Source organism: Eptatretus burgeri, chromosome 14 (genome assembly GCF_056783735.1).
Source record: "Eptatretus burgeri isolate ZD-2024b chromosome 14, Ebu_testis_v1, whole genome shotgun sequence".
Classification (NCBI taxonomy): Eukaryota; Metazoa; Chordata; class Myxini; order Myxiniformes; family Myxinidae; genus Eptatretus; species Eptatretus burgeri.
The window spans coordinates 37,752,233-37,778,970 of NC_140974.1; the positions used below are offsets into that span (position 1 = coordinate 37,752,233).

The 26,738-nt window shown below is 46.2% G+C and overlaps 2 protein-coding genes across 3 annotated transcripts in view; one reads left to right on the forward strand and one right to left on the reverse strand.

Moving 5' to 3' along the window:
* The window catches only part of DNAJC19 (DnaJ heat shock protein family (Hsp40) member C19), a 94,283-nt gene that overhangs the window by 12,373 nt on the left and 55,172 nt on the right, over window positions 1-26,738 (reverse strand). The gene's annotated exons all lie outside the window — the stretch shown is intronic.
* Window positions 16,031-21,623, forward strand: LOC147012983 (uncharacterized). 2 transcript variants are annotated; one of them, XR_015051140.1, is made up of 2 exons: window positions 16,031-16,168; window positions 21,118-21,623. XR_015051140.1 is itself a non-coding variant. In XM_085854403.1 (2 exons), the coding sequence occupies exon 1, from the start codon at window positions 19,833-19,835 to the stop codon at window positions 20,778-20,780; it is 948 nt and encodes a 315-aa protein (XP_085710529.1). In that variant the 5' UTR covers window positions 19,164-19,832; the 3' UTR covers window positions 20,781-20,785; window positions 21,118-21,623. The 2 variants fall into 2 exon arrangements, 1 of the variants encoding a protein (XP_085710529.1); XM_085854403.1 differs by lacking the exon at window positions 16,031-16,168 and adding an exon at window positions 19,164-20,785.

The following is a 26,738-nucleotide window of genomic DNA, read 5'->3' on the forward strand; positions in this document are numbered from 1 at the left end:
AGAAGGAACAGAGGATCCTCGCAGACAGAGGTCTGGGCTGGTCTTGTCGTGGTCATCTTGAGCGTCTTCTTCCTCCTCCTTCTCCTCCTGAAGATTGAGCTTGAGAAAGACCATCCGCCGCCGGAGCCGGAAGGGTTGCGTGTCGTCTCTGGAGGAAACGGAGTCTAGGTTTGGTGGCCAGGATGGGTGCCGAGCGGAGTCAAGGAGGCCGGGTTCGTCTCTCCTCCCGCCGGACTTGAAGACCACATGAGGCGGACAGGTCCAAGTTAGACCCTGGTCTTCAGCCCGCCTGTCCCACCGAGTTGAAGGTCCTAATAAAGACCATTGGTCCAATTCTTTGGGTGTGTGTGCATGTGTGTGTCCATGGGCCCGTCTGATAAATAGTGAAATGTTTCAGTGTTTTTGCCTGTATTTACGTGCTTAATAATAACACTGGTCAACAACAAGTTTGTTGTCTGCATTTTTTAAGCTGATTTAGGACGAATCTGATGCGCTGAATCCAAAACTCACATTAGTTTTGTTCAATCAGGTCAAGTTTTTGAGATATGGCCACATGTCGTTTTTTACATTTTTGTTCACATGTACGCATGTGTGGAGCATTTTAGAAGAAGTTGGTGGGGGTAAAATGTCATGTCAAATAATTGTTTTGATTGGAAATAATTATTTTAATGACAAGAAGTATTCAGGTACGATAGTTCTGGGTGATTATGTCGAAAAGGGATCAGTTTGAAGTCATAAAACCTCAAAATCTTCCAAAAATTGGTGAGGCAAAGCATAAATTGTGATGCAATTCCAGTGCCTATCTTTGGCGAACTTCCTGACATTAGTGACGAAGATGCCTCCAGTGTTGAAGGACATGAAGAAGAAGAAGTGGTTCTTGAAGATGATGCTCCACATCCATTTTCCCAAAAGGAGTTGAATGATCTAGTTCGCGACCTCAGCTTGTCAAAGGACTCTGCCGAACTGTTGGCATCCAGATTGAAGGAAAAAAACCTCCTCTCTGACAGTGCTCGCATCAGCTTCTTCCGCAACAGGCATCAAGAGTACCTCCGTTTTTTCTCTGAAGAGAAGGACTTGGTGTACTGTGCTGATATTGCGCAGCTTCTGCTCAAGCTTGGAGTGCCACAGTACGAACCCAAAGATTGGAGACTGTTCATTGACAGCAGCAAGCGATCACTGAAATGTGTTCTGCTACACAACGGCAACCAGTTTGCCTCTGTACCCATCGCTCACTCGACTACACTGAAGGAGAAGTATGAAGCGGTGAAGTACGTGCTGGAGAAAATTGGTTATGATCAGCATAAGTGGTTTATTTGTGTTGACCTGAAGATGGTGAACTTTTTGTTGGGACAACAGTCTGGCTTCACCAAGTACCCATGTTTTCTGTGCATGTGGGATAGTAGGGACCGTGCTCAGCATTACACGAAGAAGGACTGGCCTGTGCGGGAGGAATTGGTGCCATGCAAAGAAAGGAACGTCATCAACGACCCTCTGGTGGACAGAGACAGAATACTCTTCCCACCGCTGCACATCAAGCTCGGCTTAATCAAGCAGTTCACCAAGGCTCTGGACAAAGATGGTGACTGCTTCACTTACTTGTGCCAGGCTTTTCCAGGATTGACCATGGAGAAGTTGAAAGCTGGCATCTTTGATGGTTCTCAGATCCGTCAGCTCATCAGAGATCCAGAGTTCAAAAACTCAATGAACGAAGTGGAACTGGAAGCGTGGAAGACATTTGTTTTGGTAGTGAAGAACTTTCTTGGCAACAATAAGGCCAGAAACTACGCAGAACTTGTCAACAACATGCTGACTGCTTTCAGAAACCTGGGCTGCAACATGAGCATCAAGATGCACTACCTATTTTCACATATGAACCGGTTTCCTGAGAACCTGGGTTCAATGAGTGACGAGCAGGGGGAGAGATTCCATCAGGACATGAAGGAGATGGAGACCAGGTATCAGGGTCGCTGGGACGCAGTCATGATGGCTGACTACTGTTGGAATCTGAAGAGAGACCTCCCTGCCGCTGAACATTCCAGGAGTTCGAAGAAACGGAAGTTCAAGCCCTGAAGTTTGAACAGTGGTGACGCAACATGCAATTTACTTGTACTTACCTTTATCAATGCCCACCATTCAGATGACAATAATCGATGTTTCTATCATGTAATCAATAAATGTTGTTGGCAAAACATTTTTTTTTCTTAAAAACATGTTTAGGATGATATGTGTTGACAAAAATCAGCTGATAATGCCACAAAAATGTAATTGATTTTGTCACAAGATCTGATTTTTTCAAATCAACTTAGCACAAAAACCTGACCTGATGGAGAGAAACGGATGCCATTTCCTGATTCAGCAGTGCCAGAATACCCTAATTCACTTGTAGAAATCTAGACAACATTCAGAAAGTAAAAAATTGTTGACCAGTGTAATCGGTTTAGCTCTGCTTCTTGCGTGCTTCCCTTCATTTCCCTATTACTATTCAATAAATATACCCATTTGTTGAATGTTTCAGCTCGTTCGTGTCCATTCCTTCATTGGCTGAGCGTGCTGCGTGTTCAAGAATTAGTAAATGCTGTTACGGCCGCATGGGGACATTTGGACCGATGGTTCTTGGAGATTAAACCGCTCGGATCGCACACGGAACGAGCGCGCTAAGCGGCTCGTTTCATACGAGTTCCGTCGAGGGTGAATTTCCCTGGTAGATTCCCTGCGTGGATACTTAGGTATATATAAATTTGGCTATTCACCCTATTCCACGCGGGTGACCTGTTGGCGATCTTCGGTCCAGTCAGGACCCGTCGACTCCGGACTTCTCCGGAGTGACGACCTAAATTCCGGGCGATCAGTCGAGCCGACGCTGCAGCTCCATCTCGCGGTCATGCTCGCGGCCGACGTCCGGCCCCACAACAATACACACACATGGTTCTGAGAACCGAGACCCCCCAAGGCAATAACAAAACATGTCGTGGTTCCCCAGTTAGTGATTTCATTATCCCTTGTTTCAAATGGTTTACAATGGGAATATGCATTGTTGTTAGGGATTAGGTAGGTTCTCTCTCTCCACCCCCCCCCCACTTTCTTCCCCATTTTCTTCCCTGCACAAAAATGTCTCCCCACACGACCGAGCACACACTGCCAGCAGCCGAATTTGCATACATGCACCAAAACCTATTTGAATCTGTGCACCACAATCAAACTGCCATCTCCACCACCATAGCTTTCTTAACCACAATTTTCCCACACTGCCAGTGATAACCCACCAAGCCTGCTTCACGTACACAGCGGACTTCATTTTCATTCAAACAGCACCATTCAAGCTCACCCTTCCAGCCTGCCATCACAATTCACATCACCTCACTCAACAACGATGCTTTAACTCCATAACCACATCAACCTCCTTCAGTTCACCACTACCCACCGCCCCCCTGCACCCTGGAACCATCATCTTGCCTCGCTCACAGACACCTTTGGGCTTTGGCCCATAATCGGCCCTTTTGCACCCAGGTGTAAGTGTGCTCTTGCCGTTTCTTCACGTTCTTTTAACAGTGGGGATCTCACTGCTATCCACAAAGCCATCTGCACACTTCCTGCACGTCGGCCCCATGTGAAGTCAGGAGCTGACCTACATAGATTAGTTGAAGGATGACTGAAGGCAGGTCCGGCGCAGTGGCTTTGAGGTGAGGATGATGTGCACACCGCATGGACAGAGGAAAAGGGGCAACGCATGTCCCATGCTCCCTGATACCAGTTCCACAGAGGGCTTGGATTCACGCCTGATCCCCTCCAAACTCCACCCCCCTCCACGTTCTTAAGTATTGATGTTGGTTGTGGGGGACAAGTCAGTTCTGTTCAAGCCATGAGAGTTCTGCTCGAGTTCTGGTCCTGAGATTGCCTCTGCGAGTTCAAGTGAGTTTGGTGTGCACAATCTTTAGCTTCAAGTTCAAATGATTCCTCTGAAGCGAGAGCTGGTGGTGGTTGGAATGGGATGATGGTGGTTGGAACCAGCGAGAGCTGGTGGTGATGGTTGGAATGGGAATGGGATGGAATGGAGCGAAATGGCCGAACTGCATAGTTATCCGTGGCTGGTGACCTCAGGGCCGGGAGTTTAGGAAGAGTCCAAGTGCTTCCCCTGTTGCGAAGCCCGAGTTCATAACAATATATTCTCATTTTTACCAAAGCACAGAAGGAAATAAGTGTGTGGGTGCAGGGAAGGTTCTGTTTGGGGAGGAGGGGTAAGGAGAGGAATAAGAGCTAGGAGGATGGGTAAGAATAAGATGAGAGTTTGGGAGGCATATGGAGGGGAGTAAGATGAAAAATGTGGGAGGGGTAAGAGAGAAATAATGCATGAGGGGCTGGAAGTAGACACAAATGGAGAGGGGTAAAGAGATGGATGAGGAATGGAATGCTGCTTATACTTACCCAATAAATAACGCATGGAGGCCCTCGATGTCAGACATGAGATCAGGGCCGTCTCTCTGGACACATGTTGTACTTTTGAAACAGTCTGGCATCCTGCCTTACTCTCCAAACAAATTTCAATCCTGACAAATCTCACACGTTCACTATTTCTCTCTCAGAAAGGACCGTCTGACAAACCTCCCCTCTACCAACACCCGCACCCACCACCACCTACTTTCTTGACAATCGTCTTGAGGAAGTTCTGTCATTCAAACTCCTGGGTCTCACTATCAGCCATTATCATTCTTGGCCAACCACATTGTAAAGTTGGCCTCCAAAGCCAACCACCAACTGGGCATCCTCCGGTGTACAAAGTCCTTCCCTGGCACACCTGAACTTCTCTTCTTCCTCCCTCCAATGCTTTCATCTGTTTTGAGCTTTACGGAGTACTGCTCTGCCCCACAGACTGACTCCCCTGCCTCACACCTTTCTCAGCTTGATGCTGTGAAAACCAAGGCCTTCAAGATCATTGGACTCTCTCACGATCATGCGGTCTATGGGATTATCACTTTGCCATTGCAGACAGGTCGGTGGTCTCTCTGTCTTCTACCCCTCCTTTTTGGTCTTGCACCCTCGCTGTTCTTTCACTGCTTCCACCCACCCCCCTCCCCCAGGTCACCTCCACTCATTTGTTCCCCTTTTTTTCCCCCTCCTGTGGAACCAAGTTCCATGTTCTCTTCAAACTCATTCTTACCTCCACCATCTCAAATCGTCTCCCATCCAAAACTATGACCTTTTCTTCCCTCGCTAACCCACCCAATCCCTCCTCCTTCCAAATTTCCAGTCTTCCCTCTTTGGAGTCCCCATCTATATCCATCTTGACTGCATGCCGCGTGTTCTGTCCGTGGAATGCGCGGAGCAGGTTCCCGGGACGAAACGCTCGGGCGGGCCTGCACGGGAAACCGCGCAGGTTCGGTGCGCGGGTGACGTCACCGGGGATCTCGCAGCACGAAAGCCAGGTAAACAGCGCACGTTGTCCCGCGTGGGGAATCCCTCGAAGGCGAGCGCTCGTTGCGATGTGCGGGGCGACGACAAGGCCCCAGGTATCGTCCGACAGAAGGGAGGAACAAGTGAGTCTCAGACCGCCGCCCTGGCGTGCAAAAAATAAAAATAAAAAAGGCCTCGCTCCAAGTACACGGCCCCACCGGATGTAGTAAGCATCCCGGTGCCCGGGCAAAGGAGTATTAGTTAGTGGGAAGGGTTTAGTGTTAGTTAGACCGGCCTCATGGGGCAGGAACAGTTCCTCATGAGTCATGGGGCCTGTGGAACGGTTAGAGGGAATTAAGTTTGGAATTAGGAATGGATTTTGGGAGACACGGACGGACATGGAACGTGAAGTGGGGATGTGGATTAGCTACATAGAGTTAAAAGGAACGTGCATTAGAGTAAAGGATGACGAGGGGCACGAGCTAGTTAGAGGAACGTAGTTGTTAGAGTGTGGAGTGAATTGAAAAGAAAAAAAAGAAGAGAAAAATGTATGATGAGTGAATGTGGGACAGCGGGCCCGAGTGTGAGTGGAGTGAATGTGGAATGCATGGTGCAAATGAATGATTGGGGGGAGGAGTGAATCCCACCCAAGGGACCCCAGGGTCAGTGTGATGTTAGTTAGTGGGTTGGTCAAATTTACCAAAAGGAGGTCGTTTTGTTGTTGGTGTGGGAAGAAGGCTTGAAACCTTTTTGAAAGGTGTAGGAGTCCATTGACCAGCTGGGAGCGTGGCTGTGGAAAGGTGAGTATTGAGTAGAGGGCACCCCGGCTACCAAAGTAGTCGGCGAGAGTAGGCCATGGGTCCAAGGGACCGGGTTAGTGTAATGGGCACGGGCGATCCTCGGAAAGGGTCTCGGAGCACCAAAATGCCACGTGGGCATGGAATGGGGGCAATGCCAGGAAGGGCACCCCCCCACCCCCCGCGTTCATTGGGAGCAGGTAGGCTCGGAGGTAGCCTCAGGGCCTGGGGGTGCCGTAGTTAGAGTCCGGCAGATGGTAATCCCTGCCAAGTGAGCCATGCTGCCCAGCCACGAAATTGTGCAAAGGCACGGAAGAAAATTAGAGGGCCAGGCACGAATTTATAAGGAACACCAACACAGGCAACGGGAATCATGGTTGTTAGAACAAATAGTTTAAAGTGACAGGCGTTTTGAAAAGCCCCGGGGATAGTTTAAAGTTTAATAAATGTGAGGATAGAAAGGAAATGTACCCCTTCGCACCATCCATCCCTTTGCTCTCCATAGGCCGCTGGACCCACCTTGGGAAAGATTGCTGAATTATGAGGAGGTTGTTCTGAGGCTTCGTTGGGCCTCGAGGCAGGACACGTCTCTCCCTTATTCCCCTCAGGAAGGAGCTTAGGGGTTGGGAGTAGACGGACAGGATAGGTTATCCAGACAAAGACAGTAAGGGGGTTAGGGACAAGCAATTGTAAAAAAAAGAAGAAAAAAAAAGGGAAGTCTAAATTTTGTTGTTGCAAACTAAGGGAGTGGGTATGGACAAAGACAGGCAAAGGCGATAGGTTGGGGGGAGACAGTTGGGTAGGTCCGAGCCTGTTTTCGGAGTGGCCGGCACCACCGCACTCCCTCCAGGACCTCACGGACCAGACCAGAGGCCGGCCAGCTTCATATGCCGGCCTGTTGTGCTGAATCTTCTGGTCCGCATTTGCCATGCCTTGTTTGCCTGCTTTTGTCTTGACCCCATGCCTGCTGCCCTTGTTGCATTGCCCCTGTGTCACCATCTCAACCATGTGTGCCAGGACCATCCATCTCGTCAGTGTGTTTGCAAGAACTGCCCTGCAGGCAGTCTCATCACAGGACTGCAATGCGCAGCCTGTGCATCGTTGTGTCTCCATTCAAATGAGCCAGGGACTGCATTGAGCAGCCCGGCTACCTCCTTCTTGCATAAAAGCGAGTTCAAATGGCCTGTGGGACGGCGCATGGCTTGCCGTGTTAGGGTGAGTTTCCTCCAGCAGCTGAAGACTGAAAATGAAAAAGAAGGTTCAGTGACAAAAGAGGGACCTTTTGAACAGGTCCTGAAGACGTCTGACCTTCAAGCTGCTGTGCACTCACCGACACAAAACTATTGACTTTCTTGTGCCTTCCTTCCACAGATAACAGGTCCTGGGCCATGGTTGGTGTAAATAGAGAAGTAAGAATTGTAAATAATCTAAAAACCCACCTGTGTGTTTGTCTTTGCGCCGGCAATTTAGTTAAGTTGTCCGTGTGAGTCTGATAGTTTAGTTACGCAGCGCACTAGGTTATTTATTTTTGGGACACGTATAAAAATGTCGCACTCAGGGATCCGTAGGTAAAACGTACGAGGAGAAAAAAACCGACACCTGCATGGCACACAAAAATTTGTGACTCGGGACGAGTCTATAGAAAGGGGAGGGGGTAGTGTTACGGATTTGGCAGCCATTTGCACACAACAGACACCAGTCCCATAGTTCAGTTATTTCGATAAGTATGTGTTTATCGTTAGGGCCCCATCCCCTATGTCTAACGACAATTACATGTGTTTCTTTATAGCCAGGTTTTTTACATTAAATCTTCCCTTCGCTCCATCATCGCCATTACGCACGTGTTCAGGGCCACAGGCACAGGCGGGGTGAGGTCGACTCCGCCCAGCGAGATGGGTGTGCCTCGTAATCAATGAGGAATAGGAGTACCTCAAAAGCCCACGACCAATCCGGAGACGAGTTACCTCAGGGCGGCCCGCCCAGCCAGATGGGATTTTCGCCCCCGACCAATCCAGAGAAGAGTTACCTCAGGGTGGCCCCACCCAGCCAGATGGGATGTTCGTCCCCGACCAATCCAGAGGGGAGTTACATCAGAGCAGACACTCCACCCTCGCGAGGGGGGAGGGATAAAAAGGTCGCGAGCTGCTCGTGCGGTGGAGAAGTTGATTGGTTCCTGCTGGTTGAGTTCATCGCTCCTGGTCAATGGTCGTGCTGGTCGGAGTTGGCGCTAGTCCTGGTTGGTGTTCGTGGTGCTCGGGTCGCCGATCGTCGTTCGTGGCTGGCCAAGTCGCTCCTTGGATTCTGGAGGCGTGGGTTAGAGTCCCACTGAGGCGGGTTGTGTAGGAGCGAGCGGGCTGAGGATCCCGTTTCCTTCCACGGAATCCGAGCTCCACAAGCGCGGGTCGGTGAAGACCGCACGAGACGGACAGGTACCAACCAGACCTTGACCCTCAGCTTTCCCTCCGAGCTGAAGGACTGAATAAAGACCCGACGGGGTCCATTTCTTTTGGGTGTGTGTGTGTGTGTGTGTGTGTGTGTGTGTGTGTGTGTGTGTGTGTGTGTGTGTGTGTGTGTGTGTGTGTGTGTGTGTGTGTGTGTGTGTGTGTGTGTGTGTGTGTGTGGGGTGCCGTCCTGTAAGTAGAAACTGTTAAGCGCCTTCGATCACTGTACATTGCCTGCATTTCTTTTATTCGGAAAACTGCTCTCTGTGTCCCCCTCCCTTATAAATAAACCCTCATGTTAAATGTTCCAGTTTGTTGCCTGTCGTTTCTGCCATTGAACCAGCACGGTTCGTGCTTGAGAACCAGCAAACCGATTGGGCTGCAAGTTGTTCATTTGGACCGACAGACTTTGGTAATTCCGCTCGGGAACACCGGATCGAGGTCGCGAGAGGGACCCGGTTCGACAGAGTCCGTTGAGGGTGTGAGTTCCCCGGTAATTTGACGACGTGGGAACTCAGACATATTGAAATTTGGCTATTAACCCTACCCCATGCTGTCAGAGAATTGGCGAGCACGGTCCAAAAATGACCGATTGACTTCGGAGTTTTCCGGAGCGACGAACTGCAATTCCGGGTGTTCGGTGGGAGACGGAACTACTGCTCCACCTGGCAGCCATTCCTCGCCACCGACCCCAGGCCCAAAAACAATAACTCCAAGAGTATTAGGCCTTAAGGAAAAAGGGTGTGACAGAGCAGATTGGTAAGATCGTGATGGAAATGTATGTGGGAGCCAACCCGATGATCAGCACAATGAATGGGGACTCACAATATTTTAGAGTGGAGGTTGGTCTACACCATGGTTCTGCACTAAATAGCTTCCTTTTTATAACTGATTGATGTGCAAAATGACAACATCAGAGACAGACAACTATGGGAGTTCCTGTTTGCAGACGACTTTGTCATAACAGCAGAGTCAAAGGAACAGCTGCAGAGAAGAGTGCTGGAATGGCAAGGGAGCTTGGAGAGGCAGGGGTTGAAAGTTAATGCAAGAAAGACAGAAGTAATAGTGTGGTAAGACTGATATAGAGAGGGTCAAGATTGTAGATTAGGGGTGGACAGCTGACACAAGTGGACAAATTCAAATACCTTGGCTCAGTGGAAAAGGAAGGTGGAGGTTGTGAATCAGAAATCCAGGATAGAGTGAAGGGAGCATGGACAAAATGGAAGGCTGGTGGAGTCGTCTGCAATTGAAGGTTTAAATCTACAAGCCAGTGATTAGAATGGTTATAATGTATGGTGCAGAAACATGGGCTTTGAGAAAAAGGGAAGAGGAGTGACTGGAGAGGACAGAGATGGAACCAGTCGCCTGGCAAGCGATAGCAAGCCGCTTGAGCCCTGCAGTTTTCGTGTGTGGTGACACGATGCCGGTGATGAAAGCTGCGACACTGAAGTGATGTTTCACAGGAAAGTGACACGACACCTGTTGAGCAACATTTAAAACATGTGAAACGTGTTTCCACAACCCTTCCGTCCATCATTGGCCCGGTGTAGGTATTGCTGCACAAAACGGCATTTTCACAGAGCATTCCGTGTGAGATTCGTTCAAAACAACGAGATCCGCTTTTCCAGTGACTCGAGTTGTTCTAACCAAGATGGCGGCCCGGCGGCGACACGTCACACCGGTTGTGCTTCTTCGATGTCTTTTACAAATCAGTGAAAACGAATCGTGAGAAGAAGTAAACTGCTCAGATACTCTATTCTGCATTTGTACATTTATATTCGTGTCCATCCATATCACATCGACCGTACCTTGGTAACTGTTGCTTGGTAACCGTTGCGCGTGCTTGATGGGCCTCAGGCTTCTGACGTTGAAGTTCGTTGGAAGGAAACTGGTGTTTAATTTATATTAATTTTATTTTTACCTTCCCGGATGTTCCATGGATTATTTAATCGAAAGGAAAATTACCGAAGGATAAATGAGATAATTTAAATCCTTTCCTGAAATAAGATTTAATGGAGTTGAGGTGTGACGTCACCACAACCAACGAATTAAAATGGATTAATTATGGACAAGTAATTAGTTAAAAATATGTGGGAACCTCACCGAAGTTTCACCGTGGGGAGTGTGTGAGCTAATGAATTGCGACTGGACACTCCACATGGACAAGACCGATGCTTCATCATGTTCGGCAGCCGAACCAGGGGGCGGGGATCGAACCCCTCACAGGACCAGGTCCGTTTCACCAGACTCTGCCCGTGAAGTTGCCCGCTCAGACCACTCGGCCACCCATTCCCACTAGTTTTAGTAAAGAGTTTTATCCCTCTTAACCTTCGGGTAATGGGGAATTCACTCTTACACCACTTGTCACGTCATTTTACCACATTTTAACCCTTTTCGCCCTCGGGGAATGTGGGTTTCAGTGGTTCACCACTCATGACGTCTTCTAACCACATTTTCACCATTTTATCCACTTGGGGATGTGGATTTCATTCGTACACCACTCTTCACGTCATTTAATCACATTTTAAACACTTTAACCCCCAGGAGATGTGGATTTCACTCGTACACCACTTACCATGTCATTTAACCACATTTTAAACCATTTTAACCCCAAGGGGATGTGGATTTCACACTCATACACCACTCATCACGTCAAATAACAACATTTTAACCCTTTTAACCACCAGGGGATGTGTACTTCACACTCGCACACCACTCGTCACATCATATAACCACATATTTAACCATTTTAACCCCCATTAGTACAGGCTCTGGGGGGGGGGGGGTGGGGGTGTTTGTGTACATGATTTTTTAAGAGGGTCACCCGATTTTTTTTTTGTTCTGTATGCCAAGACCTTCAAAAAAAGTTTGGGGAACACCTCCAGATCAAGTCCCTTTTCTCTGTAGGGTCCATCTTGGATTCACAGTTGGCGACCAGCAAACTATAATTGAACCAAAATGCCCATATTGGGTTCAGACGGAATAAATCATGAGTAAACATCCAGAAATTATTAATTTTAATTTACTTCAATTCCTTATGCATTGCTTAACACATTTTAGCATGATTTATTCTCTTAAAACTTGGTTCACAGGAGAAAATGACCATATTTTATGTAATTTTAGTCAAAAATAGTCAAAAATAGCTTTCAACTTGAAAGTCGCTCAAAGTTTGATGGTCTCTGAATGACTTAATATTATAAGTGGAGCAATAAAATTTGGCCAAAAGTTTCATTATTGAGTTCTCTGACCAATTCAATTTTCATATTCTCACAATGGGACTATGTGTGATGACCACACATAGTCAGTATGTCATAGCTCAGTATGTCAGAGCTCATTGTAAACCAAAGTCACCCCTACCCCCAAATGGCCACTTTTGCGGTATTTCATCAAATGATGATATCTCCTAAATTAAATGCCATGGAAAGTTGATTTTTTTATACTAAATATAGGTTATTGACACCAAGGAATTCATTGGTAACATTTTTGTATTTTTTAGCTGATCTTATTGGCATAATCCCAAGATCCAGGACCTTGTCTCAGTTTTAGTTTCCCTTTGTGTGGTATACCATCAGTATGGACGTTGTGACTATGTGTTTGACATGTACTCTGAAGATCCCTCAGTGAAGGACATTGAGAGAATGAGCCGAGGTGATACTCTTCCAATTGAGCACAGTTCTATTGAACCAGGGACACCTCCACCAAAAAAGATGGAAACTTTCTGGCCCTCAAACATCAACAATCTTCTTTTGGAGAAGTACATCTATTGTCATCTTTGAGGAAATGCTCCTGAAACTCGTCAATACCCCACTGTGGTTAGCCAGGTAACTAAAGAAGATGATAATTGGCAGTGTGTCATGGCTCACAATGGTGAAGAAAATGTGATGGCCCATCTTCAATCGTCTTTCGAAGAAGCTGACTTCCGTATACCTCTTCATGTCTTGGACTCACTAAAGGCAGGACACAAAGTATGTGTTGTCATCTCAAATGACACTGATGTCGTTGTTGCCCTGCTTGACCACATACCAGTCTTCCAGCAGCACAACCTTGAGCAGCTGTGGGTGTGAGCTGGAGTGGGACGACACCACTCGGTATGTGCCTCTTCATACCTTGTTCCAGCGTGTTGGTCATCAGCTCTGTGCAGTACTACCAGCTGTGCATAGCCTTACAGGGTGTGATATCACAAGTAGAATAAAATCAAAGAAGGCAGCTAGCTTTGCAGGTCGAGCCAGAAAAGTTTCTCAAACACTTTGTGAGATCACCAACCCTCTCTCCATCATTAATTCACAATGCTGAGCATTACTTGGTGAAGGTGCTGAAAAGTGGAAGTGATGTTACAAATTTCGATGATCTCTGAGCAGAGATGTTCCATTTCAACAAAAGTAGTTCTCTTCATAACCTGCCTCCAACCAGCCAGGGACTTCTACCTCATATCCTACGTGGATTCTTTAATGCTTACACTACCATGCATACCTTGGACAGCCATACTGATCCTGAAACTGTTGAGTCACTGAAGCCAGAGGATTGTGGCTATGAGTATGAGCAGGGTCAGCTAATACCTGTAACATTGAGGAAAATCCTTCCTGCCCATTGGTCTGTATTCTGTACTTGTGATAAGTGTGCTTGGCCAACTTGCTCTTGCAGGATGGCTGGGGTCAGATGTTGCAGATTCTGTCGGTGCAAAAAAACATCACCCGACTGCAAAAATCCAATTGCTTAATGTGATTCTCAGGAATTCTGCAACTTTTTGTGGAGATGACTGTTTGAGCTTTGCATTATATTCTTACAGTTGATTTATGTGTATTATGTAGTGTATATAGCAATATTAGTTCGAGCAGTCTGTAGCGTAGGTAGTGTAGTACTGATAACATGTTATAAATCTTGAATGTTCGATAAGTGATAATTCAAGAAAATGTATCAACAACACATAACGATTTTACCTGAACTTTATGAGCTGGCTTGTAGGATTGGATTATGGTATCGACCTCACAAAGGGAAACATGGTAGCAGTAAATTATGTCGTGTGTGTAATAATATTAGTACTTGCGGTATGTAGCATATGTAATGAAGCATTTAGAACAAGTTATCTTGAATGCTGGAAGAGTGATAATTCAAGAAAATATATCAACAACAAGTCAGGAACACATTGAGCTATTTGGCAGCAATGTGCATGTAACTAATAGTATTGATGTATGTGCACCGCTGTATTAATGGTTGTGCATAAACCAGAACTTAATTCAATGTGTAAACATTGAAATTCTTAAATTAATGTTGCTTTTGACTAGTTTTAATAGAAAGGCTCGAGGGAGTGGGAAGGATATTAAGATAGAGTTTCATTTTGAATATTGTTCTGCATTCTGAATTTTCAATATAATGGCAGCAATTTTGGAATTATGAAAAAGCAGATCAACTCCAAAAATTCCGAAAATGTAACCAATGAATTTTTTGTGGTCAAAAACTTATATATATATATATATATATATATATATATATATATATATATATATATATATATATATATATATATATATATATATATACATGTAGTATCAAAAATAAACTTCCCATGACATTACATGAAGGAGATATCATCATTTGATGAAATTCCGTAAAAGTGGCCATTTGGGGGAAGGGGTGACTTTGGTTTACAATGAGCTCTGTGGTCATCACACATAGTCCCATTGTGAGAATATGAAAATTTAATTGCTCAGAAAACTCAAAAATGAAACTTTTGGCTAAATTTTATTGCTCCACTTACAATATTAAGTCATTCAGCGATCATCAAACTTTGAGCGACTTTCAAGTTGAAAGCTATTTTTGACTAAAATTATGTAAAATATGGTCACTTTCTCCTGTGAACCAAGTTTTAAGAGAATAAATCATGCTAAAATGTGTTAAGCAATGCATATGTTATTGAAGTAAATCAAAATTAATAATTTCTGGATGTTTACTAATGATTTATTCCATCGAAACCCAATATGGGCATTTTGGTTCAATTTTAGTTTGCTGGTCGCCAACTGCGAATCCAAGATGGACCCTACAGAGAAAAGGTACTTGATCTGGAGGTGTTACCCCAACTTTTTTTGAAGGTCTTGGCATATGAACAAAAAAAAAAATAGGGTGACGCGATAAAAGAGTCATGTACACAAACACCCCCCCCCTGCCCCAGAGCCTGTACTAATGGGGGTTAAAATGGTTAAATATGTGGTTATATGATGTGACGAGTGGTGTGCGAGTGTGAAGTCCACATCCCCTGGTGGTTAAAAGGGTTAAAATGTGGTTATTTGACGTGATGAGTGATGTATGAGTGTGAAATCCACATCCCCTTGGGGTTAAAATGGTTTAAAATGTGGTTAAATGACATGGTAAGTGGTGTACGAGTGAAATCCACATCTCCTGGGGGTTATAGTGTTTAAAATGTGATTAAATGACGTGAAGAGTGGTGTACGAATGAAATCCACAACCCCAAGTGGTTAAAATGGTGAAAATGTGGTTAGAAGACGTCATGAGTGGTGAACCACTGAAACCCACATTCCCCGAGGGCGAAAAGGGTTCAAATGTGGTTCTATGACGTGATGAGTGGTGCATGAGTAAAATCCACGTCCCCTAGGGGTTAAAAGGATTAAAAATGTGGTAATATGACGTGATGAGTGGTGTAAGAGTGTGAAATCCACATCCCCTGGGGGTTAAAATGTGGTTATATGACGTGATGAGTGGTGTAAGAGTGTGAAATCCACGTCCCCTGGGGTTAAAAGGATTAAAAATGTGGTTATATGACGTGATGAGTGGTGCAAGAGTGTGAAATCCACATCCCCTGGGGGTTAAAATGTGGTTATATGACGTGATGAGTGGTGTAAGAGTGTGAAATCCACGTCCCCTGGGGTTAAAAGGATTAAAAATGTGGTTATATGACGTGATGAGTGGTGCAAGAGTGTGAAATCAACATCCCCTGGGGGTGAAAAGGGTTAAAATGTGTTTATATGACGTGATAAGTGGTGTAAGAGTGAATTCCCCATTAGCCAAAGGTTAAGAGGGATAAAACTCTCGATTAAAACCCGTGGGAATGGGTGGCCGAGTGGTCTGAGCGGGCAATTTCACGGGCAGAGTCTGGTGAAACGGACCTGGTCCTGTGAGGGGTTCGATCCCCGCCCCCTGGTTAGGCTGCCGAACATGATGAAGCATCGGTCTTGTCCATGTGGAGTGTCCAGTCGCAATTCATTAGCTCACACACTCCCCACGGTGAAACTTCGGTGAGGTTCTCACATGTTTTTAACTAATTACTTGTCCATAATTAATACATTTTAATTCGTTGGTTGTGGTGACGTCACACCTCAACTCCATTAAATCTTATTTTATGAAAGGATTTAAATTATCTCATTTATCCTTCCGTAATTATCCTTTCGATTAAATAATCCATGGAACATCCGGGAAGGTAAAAATAAAATTAATATAAATTAAACACCAGTTTCCTTCCAACGAACTTCAACGTCAGAAGCCTGAGGCCCATCAAGCACGCGCAACGGTTACCAAGCAACTGTTACCAAGGTGCGGTCGATGTGATTTGGATGGACACGAATATAAATGTACAACTGCAGAATAGAGTATCTGAGCAGTTTACTTCTTCTCACGATTCGTTTTCACTGATTTGTAAAAGACATCGAAGAAGCACAACCGGTGTGACGTGTCGCCGCCGGGCCGCCATCTTGGTTAGAACAACTCGAGTCACTGGAAAAGCGGATCTCGTTGTTTTTGAACGAATCTCACACGGAATGCTCTGTGAAAATGCCGTTTTGTGCAGCAATACCTACACCGGGCCAATGATGGACGGAAGGGTTGTGGAAACACGTTTCACATGTTTTAAATGTTGCTCAACAGGTGTCGTGTCACTTTCCTGTGAAACATCACTTCAGTGTCGCAGCTTTCATCACCGGCATCGTGTCACCACACACGAAAACTGCAGGGCTCAAGCGGCTTGCTATCGCTTGCCAGGCGACTGGTTCCGTATCAACCGCTTTCCATGCCGCCAGGGAAGAGGACAAAGCGATTTCGACGTGCTTCGTCACGTTTCACAAAGATGGCCGCCAGAGTCGGAGACAAAACAATACTCCAACCAATGAAATGTTCAGAGACCAAGCTGCACTCCCCTTTGTCCCTTGTGATGCGAACTCATTATTATTGAAACGTGCATTTAATACTTTTATTGTTACTCTGGTTTTCATTGTAATTCTTCAAGATCGACAAACCTGCCAATGTCCCCCTCACCTGTTCGGAGTTTGTCCTTTTTGTGCATGTGACGTGACATGGCGGAGGAGTCTGTCGGGCTGGGCCAGAGTGATGCACGTCGAGGTGTGTCGTCCTCATCCTCCATTGGCTGAGAGTGCGGCTCTGCCGCTGATGGGATGCCCCGAAAACCAGTGTACTGGTCCTCATTTCGCCAACCACAGAAGGATGACAGACTGAGTTAACCCCATCTGATGTACGAGCATGAGAGCCAAATAGCAGCCTGAATAAAGAGCCAAATACCTGCCTGAGAGTCAAGTCCCAGCTGGAATGAAGAGCCAAGAACCAGTCTGAATAACCTCTTCTGGTACACACCACTCCCTTCCCAAATACACCACACTTCCACTCGCCTCAAACAAATCGAATCCCACCCAACCCTGGTGTACCTACCCTCAGACATGCAGTACACCCAACCTCTCCCATCATTCTGAACCCCCCCCCCCACTTCCCTCCGGAACATACCACCCCCCACTCCCTCTCTCTGGTAACACCCAACCCCATTCATGTACACCAACATCCACCCTCTGGTGCACGACCAAGCTCTTTCCCCCTTCCTGTACATGACCGCCTCCCTTCCAGAGAAAGTGAACAAAACCAAGAGAATACATTATTGTGACACAAATGCACTCTGAGATTCTGAAAGCATACAATCAAAACCCAGAAGTGAATCCCATTGGGAATCTGTGGAAAGACTTGAAGGAAGCTCACCGGATGACGCGATTGGGGCAAATCCTTCGGGACCTCCATTATTTGATGATAGGAGGGAGGGAAACCACGGGGTAACCTTCCCAGGTCAGAATGCACTAATGTGTGTCGTGGTGGTGCTGAGATGGTCGTCCACCAGACGGCAGTCTCCTTAGGTTAACCTGAGGTGGTCCATTTGGATTGGTGCCTGGAATGTCTTATCTCAAAGAGAGGATGATCACCTGTCTCCGTTATCGTCTGATTTCAAGCGTTTGAACAACGGTATTGCAGCACTCTCTGAAGTTCAGCGACCGTTTTGTGGAGAGTTCATGGTTGGTGGTCACACCTCCTGTTGGTTTGGTCGCTCTGATGGTTACCATGCCCAAGGAGTTCCTGCAGCTGTGTCCAATTAGTTGACTCCAATGAAAGTTGAGGTAACACCGGACAACGAGCGTATTATGAGACGAAGGATTTGTCACTCCTTGGGTGTCGTTTCCCAGGTCTCTGTATGTGCTCCAACTGGGGCGAGTGATCTCACCGTGAAGGACGCATTCTGTGCCACGCTCATATATGTTGTTGATCAGTGCCCCAGGCGAGATACTCTTCTTGTCTTGGGGGATTTCAATGTCTTGGGGAATTAATAGGGATGGCGATGAGACATGTGTTGGTCCCTACATGGGTCTGGAACTGTTAACCAGAAGAGCACGAAGTTTCTTGACTTTGCAAGAAGTCATGGACGAAGGGTGGCTGGTTCATGGTTTCAGCATCCACAGGCTCATCGCTGGACTTGCGATTCTAACGCTGGTGGTGTGGCAAAGGAGATTGACCATGTGCTCATTGATGATTGCTGGAGGATGATCCAGAACTGCAAGGTCTACCGGAGTGCTCAGTTCTTCAATAACGACCACAGGCTTGTTGTGTCAACTCTGAAATAGCAGCTTAAATCCAGGAGAATGGTACCATCCCAGCCTTGGCTGGATGTTGGCAAGCTCAAGGATGAGAGGGTTGCTGAGAAGTTTGCGAACAGGCTGAATGGAGATTTGGGGGTCTGGGTGCTTTGAGGGATCCTGAAGAGTTGCGGAGTGCCTTCAAGACCACCCTCCTTGATGTTGCCGGTAAATGTCTTGGAACTCACCATAGGGCGAAGAAGAATTTTGTTTCTCAAGGGACATTGGATACCATTGACCAGAGTCGCAGGTCCAGGCTGAATGGCAGAGCTGACCTGTTCAGGGAGCTGAGGCATAAACTGTACGTGCACTAAAGGCCCTGTCACACCTTGACGATTTAGCCAGCGTATGCCTGACATATGCAAAATTGGGCTAAAACGCTGGCACACGTTGAATACGTTTTGGGTAAGTTTGTATAGGTTAAGAGCACACTGGCATACGTCGTGGTACGCTGGCATACGTCGTAGTGCGCTGGCATACGTCGGAGTTCGCCGAGCTGTTAGACAAATTTCCCATGCTTGAAATTTTCCGACGTATGCCAGCGTCTGACTCACACGTTCCGCATACGCTGGCATAAGTTGTAGGCACGTTACGATCGTTGACACACTTTGACCACACGTTACTTGTAAGTGACTCATAAGTCGAAACACGTCGAGGTAATGTCTTGCTTAGTGGTTCTCAACCTTTTGTAGCCACGACCCCCTCCAAAAAAATTAAAAAAGAAAAAAAAAATGAAGAGGGATCTTCTTCCTCTTCGCAGAAGACGGGGAGGGGCATCTCCATTGTGTTGGGATCACTCCCTAACTATTACATTTTATCACAGCGCATCTAATCAATTTCTAACAAATTAAACAATGGAAGGTGAGCTATCGAGGGAACAAGCACTTATCGGCATAACTGAATGAAGGAACCTCAATGTTGTGTGCAATCGAATTACCAAATTCGAAACAATATATTTGTTTGTTTATTTGTTTTGACAACCTTCCCGCGACCCCCAAAAACAATGTCGCCACCCCTCAGGTTGAGAACCATTGGTCTAGCTTATCCGAAACTTATTTATAACCTATGAGTAACGTGCTTTGAACCTATGGGTAACGTATCTGCAACGCACATTGATGTATGAAGACGTATTTGACGTCTTCTGGACGACCACAGAACTTACTGAACGTGTTTCTCACTTACAGCTCCCGGATAATGGCGTATTGGCAGCGTTTAGGGGAATTGGTATATAAATATAGGGTTCACACAGGAGGAACCCGTCAGTGTTTCAGACTCCGTGGTGAGCACATGTCCATGTGATGGGAGACATGGAGGATCCGGCAAGGCGGAGACGACAATACCTACTCGCTGTCCTCCAACACCAACAAGACCTCATCGATTTGACACTGTACCAGTTGCGTGCCAATAGAGCCAGGAGAAGAAGAGCTGAATGGAAGACAAGGAACTGGGTGAGACCATTGATCGGGAGGCAACGGCAGTTTGGCATATATGACCAGCTCATGGTGGAACTCCTGAACGAGGATGAAGCAGCCTTCACCAACTTCCTGCGTATGCCCCCAGCGATGTTGGACGAGCTGCTAGCCAGAGTGAGTCCAAGGATAACCAAGCAGTACTCCTTCTACAGGGATCCGCTTGAGCCTGGCATGAGGCTGGCACTGACTTTGCATCACGTTGCCTCTGGCAACAAGCATGTCTCCATGAAGTTCGGATGGAGGGTCCCTCATAACACCCAGTCCCTAGTGGTCAGACAAGTCTGTCAAGCCATTATTGACGAGTACATGGATGAGGTGCTGGTTTGCCAAAGTACTCCTGATGGTTGGCGCGCCATAGGTGACAAGTTCTTCCAAAGATGGAACTTTCCCCATACATGTGGGGCACTTGACGGGAAGCACGTGGCCTGCCACTGTCCTCCAAAGAGTGGGTCCCAATACTTCAACAATGAAGGATTCTACTCTATCGTTCTGATGGCGCTTGTGGATGCTGACTTCAAAATCATTTTGGCAGATGTCGGCGGTACTGGATCAGCATCAGATGCGCAGATATTCAATGACTCTGAGCTGAAGGTATGCACTGAAGACGGTACCTTTGGTTTCCCTGACCCTGAGCCTCTTCCAAACAACAACCAGGACGTACCTTACTTCTTCATCGGTGACGATGCCTTTGCCTTACAACCAACTATGATGAAGCCATACAGCTTCCGGGGAATGACGAATGAGCAACGCATCTTCAACTACAGGCGGAGCTGAGCAAGGTGGGTAGTAGAAAATGCATTCGGCATCCTGGCAAACAGATTCCAGGTTCTGCTGAGTCCCATGCAGCATCAACCCTCCACTATCAAGCTCATTGTCAAAGCATGCGTGATCCTGCACAACCTCATGATGACCAGCTAATTCATGTTGACAAAGCATATATTATACAGTATACACTGCAATTTAACTTTTAGCCTGTGCTTATCAAAAATATATGCTTTACCTTGAATGTTATATGTATCATTATGTTACTTTTTATTGTACAGCGCATTAGAATATGTATTTTTATTATAGGTGCGCTTTACAAGTAAATCAAACAAAATTCAAATCCCAGGTTCCCAGGACTACAGAACCAGCAGCTTGACCAGGCAGATAATGAGAAACGCGACCTTGTTCCAGGAGCATGGCGAGAGGGACATCACTTGGTGGATACACAGACAGCTTCTGGCAACAACACTGCCTCCAAGGACGGAAAGAAACAGAGGAATCTCCTCAAGCACTGGGTTCACTCCCTTGCTGACGCAGTTCCGTGGCAAGATAGGATGATTTAGATATTTGTATTACTGCATTGTTCAGGTAATAAAGGACCTCAGAGGCAGTAACATTGCTCTTGAAATGAACATTGTTTCATTGATTTATTACAATGGATAAGGCCATAATTTATTGGCTGCTCGATGAGCACCCTTATTGTGGACTGCACCAAAAAAACAATACGTCCAAAACTGGACCTCCGAGGGACCTGTTTTTTATGTGCCCAAGGAGAATGTGTTACAGCATCATATTAAAAAAGGACAAATGTGTCCAAGAACAGCGTCCTGAAGGTTTTCTCGTCTAAAAAAATAAAGTAAAACAACAACAACAACAACAAAAGGTTCCAATATTTCGTCACGTGACTTGATCAAGCCAATCGCAAGACCCGTCATACTGTATTTACGGATTTACGGAAAATAAAGTGTATTTAAGAAATAAATAATGTATTTACGGAATGACAATCAATTACATGGAATAATCTTTAAATAGTAACGTGACGTTTTCGAAACTTGAAAACAAATGTCCGAATATATTTAAAAGTTCATGATAGACGCTCTCAAAAGGCACCCTCAATGGGAGGAGGTGTACAAGTGTTTAGTATTTAAGGAGATCCGGATCGTGTATATAAAAGAGCCGAGTCCAAAGATGAAGGTTTCGTCTTCACAAGAAGAAGAAGAAGAAGAAGAAGAAGAAGAAGAAGAAGAAGACGAAGAACAACAAGCTCTCTTTTTAGAGCAGCGTTCGTCAGGTGAGACGCTGCTAAAATTTAAATCTTCAGCGAATAGATACATGTGATTATCACGGCCGCGAATATGGCGTGAAACAGTTCCGTGAGGGTATTTTAGCTCCGCCCCCAAAGGGAGGGCTCCCTGTTTGGTGAGGCGCGTTGGGAAAACACCCTGTCCCCCAGGTCTAGTCTCTCCCGAACTCCAAGCCACCCCCACCAAAACGCATACCATACGTTTTGGCCCGATAAGGCCATTTGAAGTCGCTTGCCACATAAATTTGATTACCAGGCCTGCCATTTGCCTGAAATTTCGCAAGGCGGGTTTCTCGGTGCAAACTAAGAGGGCTGTGATAATCATATTTATTGTGCAAAATTGATTGATAGCAAGTACATGAATATTGGCTCGTCGTGTCGGCCAGCTTTCCATCTGGAGCGAGCAGCCATGTCGCCTTATGGCTTGTTATTGTTTATGAATTAAATATTTAAAAAAATAACATCAACAAACATCGAGTTGACTCAGCTTTGATTCAGTGCTCTGAAAAATAATGGAACAAAACACTGGTCAAAGGTCGATAAAAAATGCCACAAACATGGCCAAAACAATGTCTCTGCAAATGTGGAGAAGTACACAACCAAGCTGTCACTGTACGTAGTTCTTCTCTGTGGTGGAGGTGTCTTCAGCTACCCACACAGGGTGCTTGCAGAAATAGGATCGCTGGACAGGTTGAGCATTCCTGAGAACCCAGAGATGTTGAAGAGACTTTGACTGCTGGTGTCAAAGGCGCTTGGGCTCTGGATCGGTACCTGCTCAGCCGAGCCTATAACAGCAGATGCAGAGGCGGAGGTTGGCTGCAACCCATGTTGAGGGGGAGGAGGCATCATCGACTGGCACTGTGGCTGCTGCACGTGAGGGTCCACATGCACAGTTGTCTGTGAGCCCCAGGATGAAGCAGGAGGTGCCTTTTGTCTGAAAATTTGGCGAGGTGGCTGGTGCGTAGCTGGTGCCATACATGTTCGCACCGAAGCAGGAGCAGGGACGGTGTGGACTGTGGGAGGTTCTTCCTCATCACTGTCATAGTCCAATAGCTCACTGAGGATTGGGGTGAATAGACAAAACAACAATCAACAGGTATTCCAAACAGGACCATTATCCTCTGTCCAAGGCAGATGATTTGTTAGCTATGCTTTGTGGTGGAAAAGTTTAGCTACCTGGATTTGGAATCTGCTTTTACTCAGATATTGCTTGATGAGGATTCCAAGAAGTATACATGTGACACTCACAAGGGGTTGTTTGTTTATAACCGCAGTCGTTTCGGAATCAAATCAGCCGCTGCTATATTTCAACGCAATATGGAGAATCTGCTGAAAGCAATTCCAAATGTAGTAGTGTTTCAAGATGATGTGTTCATCACCGGCCGCAATGATGCTGAACATTTGCGTAACCTTGAGGCGGTTCTCAAACGTCTTGTTGAAGCCGGAGTTTCGGTGAAACGTGACAAATGCCGATTTATGTTACCCCAAGTGGAATTTCTCGGTCGTATTGTCAGTGCTGATGGCATCAGGCCCAGCACATCCAAGACGGAAACTATCAAGGATGCTCCGACTCTTGCGAACACGACCGAGCTCAAAGCTTTCCTGGGAATGTTGAAGTATTACTGTAACTTTCTTCCGAATCTGAGCACCGTCATTGAGCCTCTCCACAAACTCCTTCGTAAAGGTGTTGAATGGCGATAGTGTACGCAGTGTAGTCAGGTGTTTGCTGAGGAAAAACGGTTGCTGTGTTCATCTAAAGTGTTGGTGTACTATGATACTGCTGAACCATTGGTACTCAGCTGTGATGCCTCGTCTTATGGCATTGGCTGTGTGTTACAGCAACGTTATGACGGTATGCTCGGCCTGTCGCCTTTGCATCACACAATTTGTCAGCAGTGGAGCGTAACTTCTCCATGATTGAAAAAGAAACTCTCGCATGAATTTTTGGTGCAACAAAGATCCATCAGTATCTCTTCTGTCGACAATTTGAACTTGTAACCGACCACAAACCATTGCAATCCCTGTTCAATGAGAGTAAGGGAATTAACCCACAGGCCTCTGCACGCAATCAGCGTCGGGCTGAGAAGTTAGCAGCCTCTGACTACTCTATAAGGTATCGTCCTGGCAGTGAGAATTTCTGTGCTGATGCTTTGAGTAGATTACCACTCCCAGTTAACATGAGTAATGTACCTGTACCCAGAGAAATTTTTATGGCAATGAGTGTGCTTGACTGTCATAATTCTCCAATCACTTCCAAACAAATTGAACAATGAACAAATGTGGACCGGACCCTTTCTATGGTCAAACAATGTGTTATCAGTGGCATATGGTCAACTATACCCTATGAATTCCACGACAAATTGAGGCCATACCTTGCTCGTAGAAATGAGTTGGCCTTACATTCTGGTTGCCTGCTGTGGGGCAGCAGCATCGTTGTACCGGCCAAAGGTCAAAACAAGGTGTGTGATGAGCTGCAGGAATCACATCCAGGGATTGTAACCATGAAGTTAATTGCCAGGAGCCATGTTTGGTGGCTGGGTGTTGATGAAAACTTCGAGAGCGACGTTCGCCATTGCTCCGTGTGTCAGGCCACTGCCCTGAACTCAGCTGAGGCACCGCTTCACATGTGGTCATGGCCTTCTAAACCATGGTCTCGAATTCACATCGATTACGCTGTTCCATTCTTAGGAAAGATGTTTTTGGTTGTTTTCGATGCTCATTCAAAGTGGATTGAATGTTTAACCTTATCATCCTGTACGAGCGAAATCACGGTTGAAAGTTCACGTGCCATGTTTGCCACTCATGGTTTGCCAGATTGTGTTGTTAGTGATAATGGCTCATGTTTCACCAGCACTGTGTTTTGGGATTTATTGAAACAAAATGGTGTCAAGCAATATCGCAGTGCTCCCTTCAAACCTGCTTCGAATGGTCAGGCTGAAAGAGCTGTCCAGGTGATCAAGAATGGTCTCAAAATGGCAAACGACGGTTCTTCTCTGCAAACCAAGTTATCACGTTTGTTATTAACCTCTGCCATCTTCGAAGATGGATGGAGGTTTCTGTTTTCACCCCTTTCTGTTTGTTTGTTTGTTTGTGAACAGCATTCCAGAAAAAACTCCTCGAGATTTCGACAAAACTTGGTGGGGGGGTTTGGAATGGTCTCAGGATCATGCCATTAAATTTTGGACTTGACCCCCCCCCAAAGAAAAATTGTTGGAGAAAAAAAAAATATTTTTTGCATTTCTTCATGTTTTAAGTGATTTCCAACCCCCTCCCAATTTTTTTTACCCCCCCCCCCCCGCAAAAAAGAGAATTTTTTTTTGCATTTCTACATGTTTTAAGTGGTTTCCAACCCCCCCCCCAAATTTTTTTGACCACCCCCCCAAAAAATAGAGAATTTTTTTTGCTTTTCTACATGTTTTAAGTGATTTCCAACCCCCCCCCCCGGCCCCAAAAAAAAAAGGTCAGGTCAGGTTCGATCTGCGACCTGCGACAGTTACCATGTAAACCTGTACTAACCTGTTCCATGGTCGGGTTGTCGGCGACTCAACCGTCTCCCCCACCAAGTTTTCTGGTGAGGAGGGTGTTTGGATATGGACACCCAGCAGGATTAAAAACAAAACCTGTCAAAGGGTGGAGGAGCTCATTGTGAGCCAACGGCGATCCATATCTAGTGCCCAACTGTGTCCGCGGACGTCCTTCTGCAGTTGGGTTACTTTTTTATTAGGAGGTTGGTGGCAGGATTTGTACTCTGGCCACCATAAAACGCTTCATTCCGCAAAACACAAAAACGCAAAAAAAATCTGAAAACCCACTCCGTGATAGTACCTCCTATGCAGCTTCCCTTCGCAGGGCAGCTTACCGGATGACGGGATTGGGGCAAAGCCTTCGGGACCCCCAATCCTTGATGATAGGAGGGAAACCACGGGGTAACATCACTGGGTCAGATTGCGGGAGAGTGTGTCGGAGTGGTGCTGAGGTGTCGTCCACCAGACGGCGGTGATAAGAATGGTTATAATGTATGGTCCAGAAACATGGGCTTTGAGAAAAAGGGAAGAGAAGTGACTGGAGAGGACAGAGATGAGAATGCTTCAGTGGATTATTTGAGTATCACTGAGAGAGTGGTTGTGGATTGAGGAGATACACAAGAGATCTGGAGTTGCATCATGGAAAAGATTAGAGAAACGAGGTTGTGGTGGTTTGGACATGTGATGAGGAAAAAGGATGAAGAACAAATCAAGAAAGCATGGAATGAGCCAATTAGAGGAAAAAGATGCAGAGCAAGACACAGATGAAGGTGAAGGGAGGTTATGCAAAGAGATTTGAGGGGTGTAGCATTGGCCTCCACCACTCATGAGGCTCCCTCACTGAGAGACTCTGTTGAGCAGGATCAGCGTCAGGAAAACGAGCCACATGTCCATACAGCCACAGCTGATGCTCACAGACGATGCAGGAAACAAATCTCATTTGAGTCTCTCTCAGCAAACGCTCGTTGGACGCAAAGTCCGAGCAGTGATGGCCAAGGATTATCCGAAGAGACCTGGTGCCAAATGACTTCAGTCTCCATCTCAGATCCCTGTGCAGAGTCCAAGTCTCACGTCCATAGAGCAAGAATGGAAGCACCAAGGAACTGAAGACTCAGCCTTTCGTCCTCCCACACAGGTACC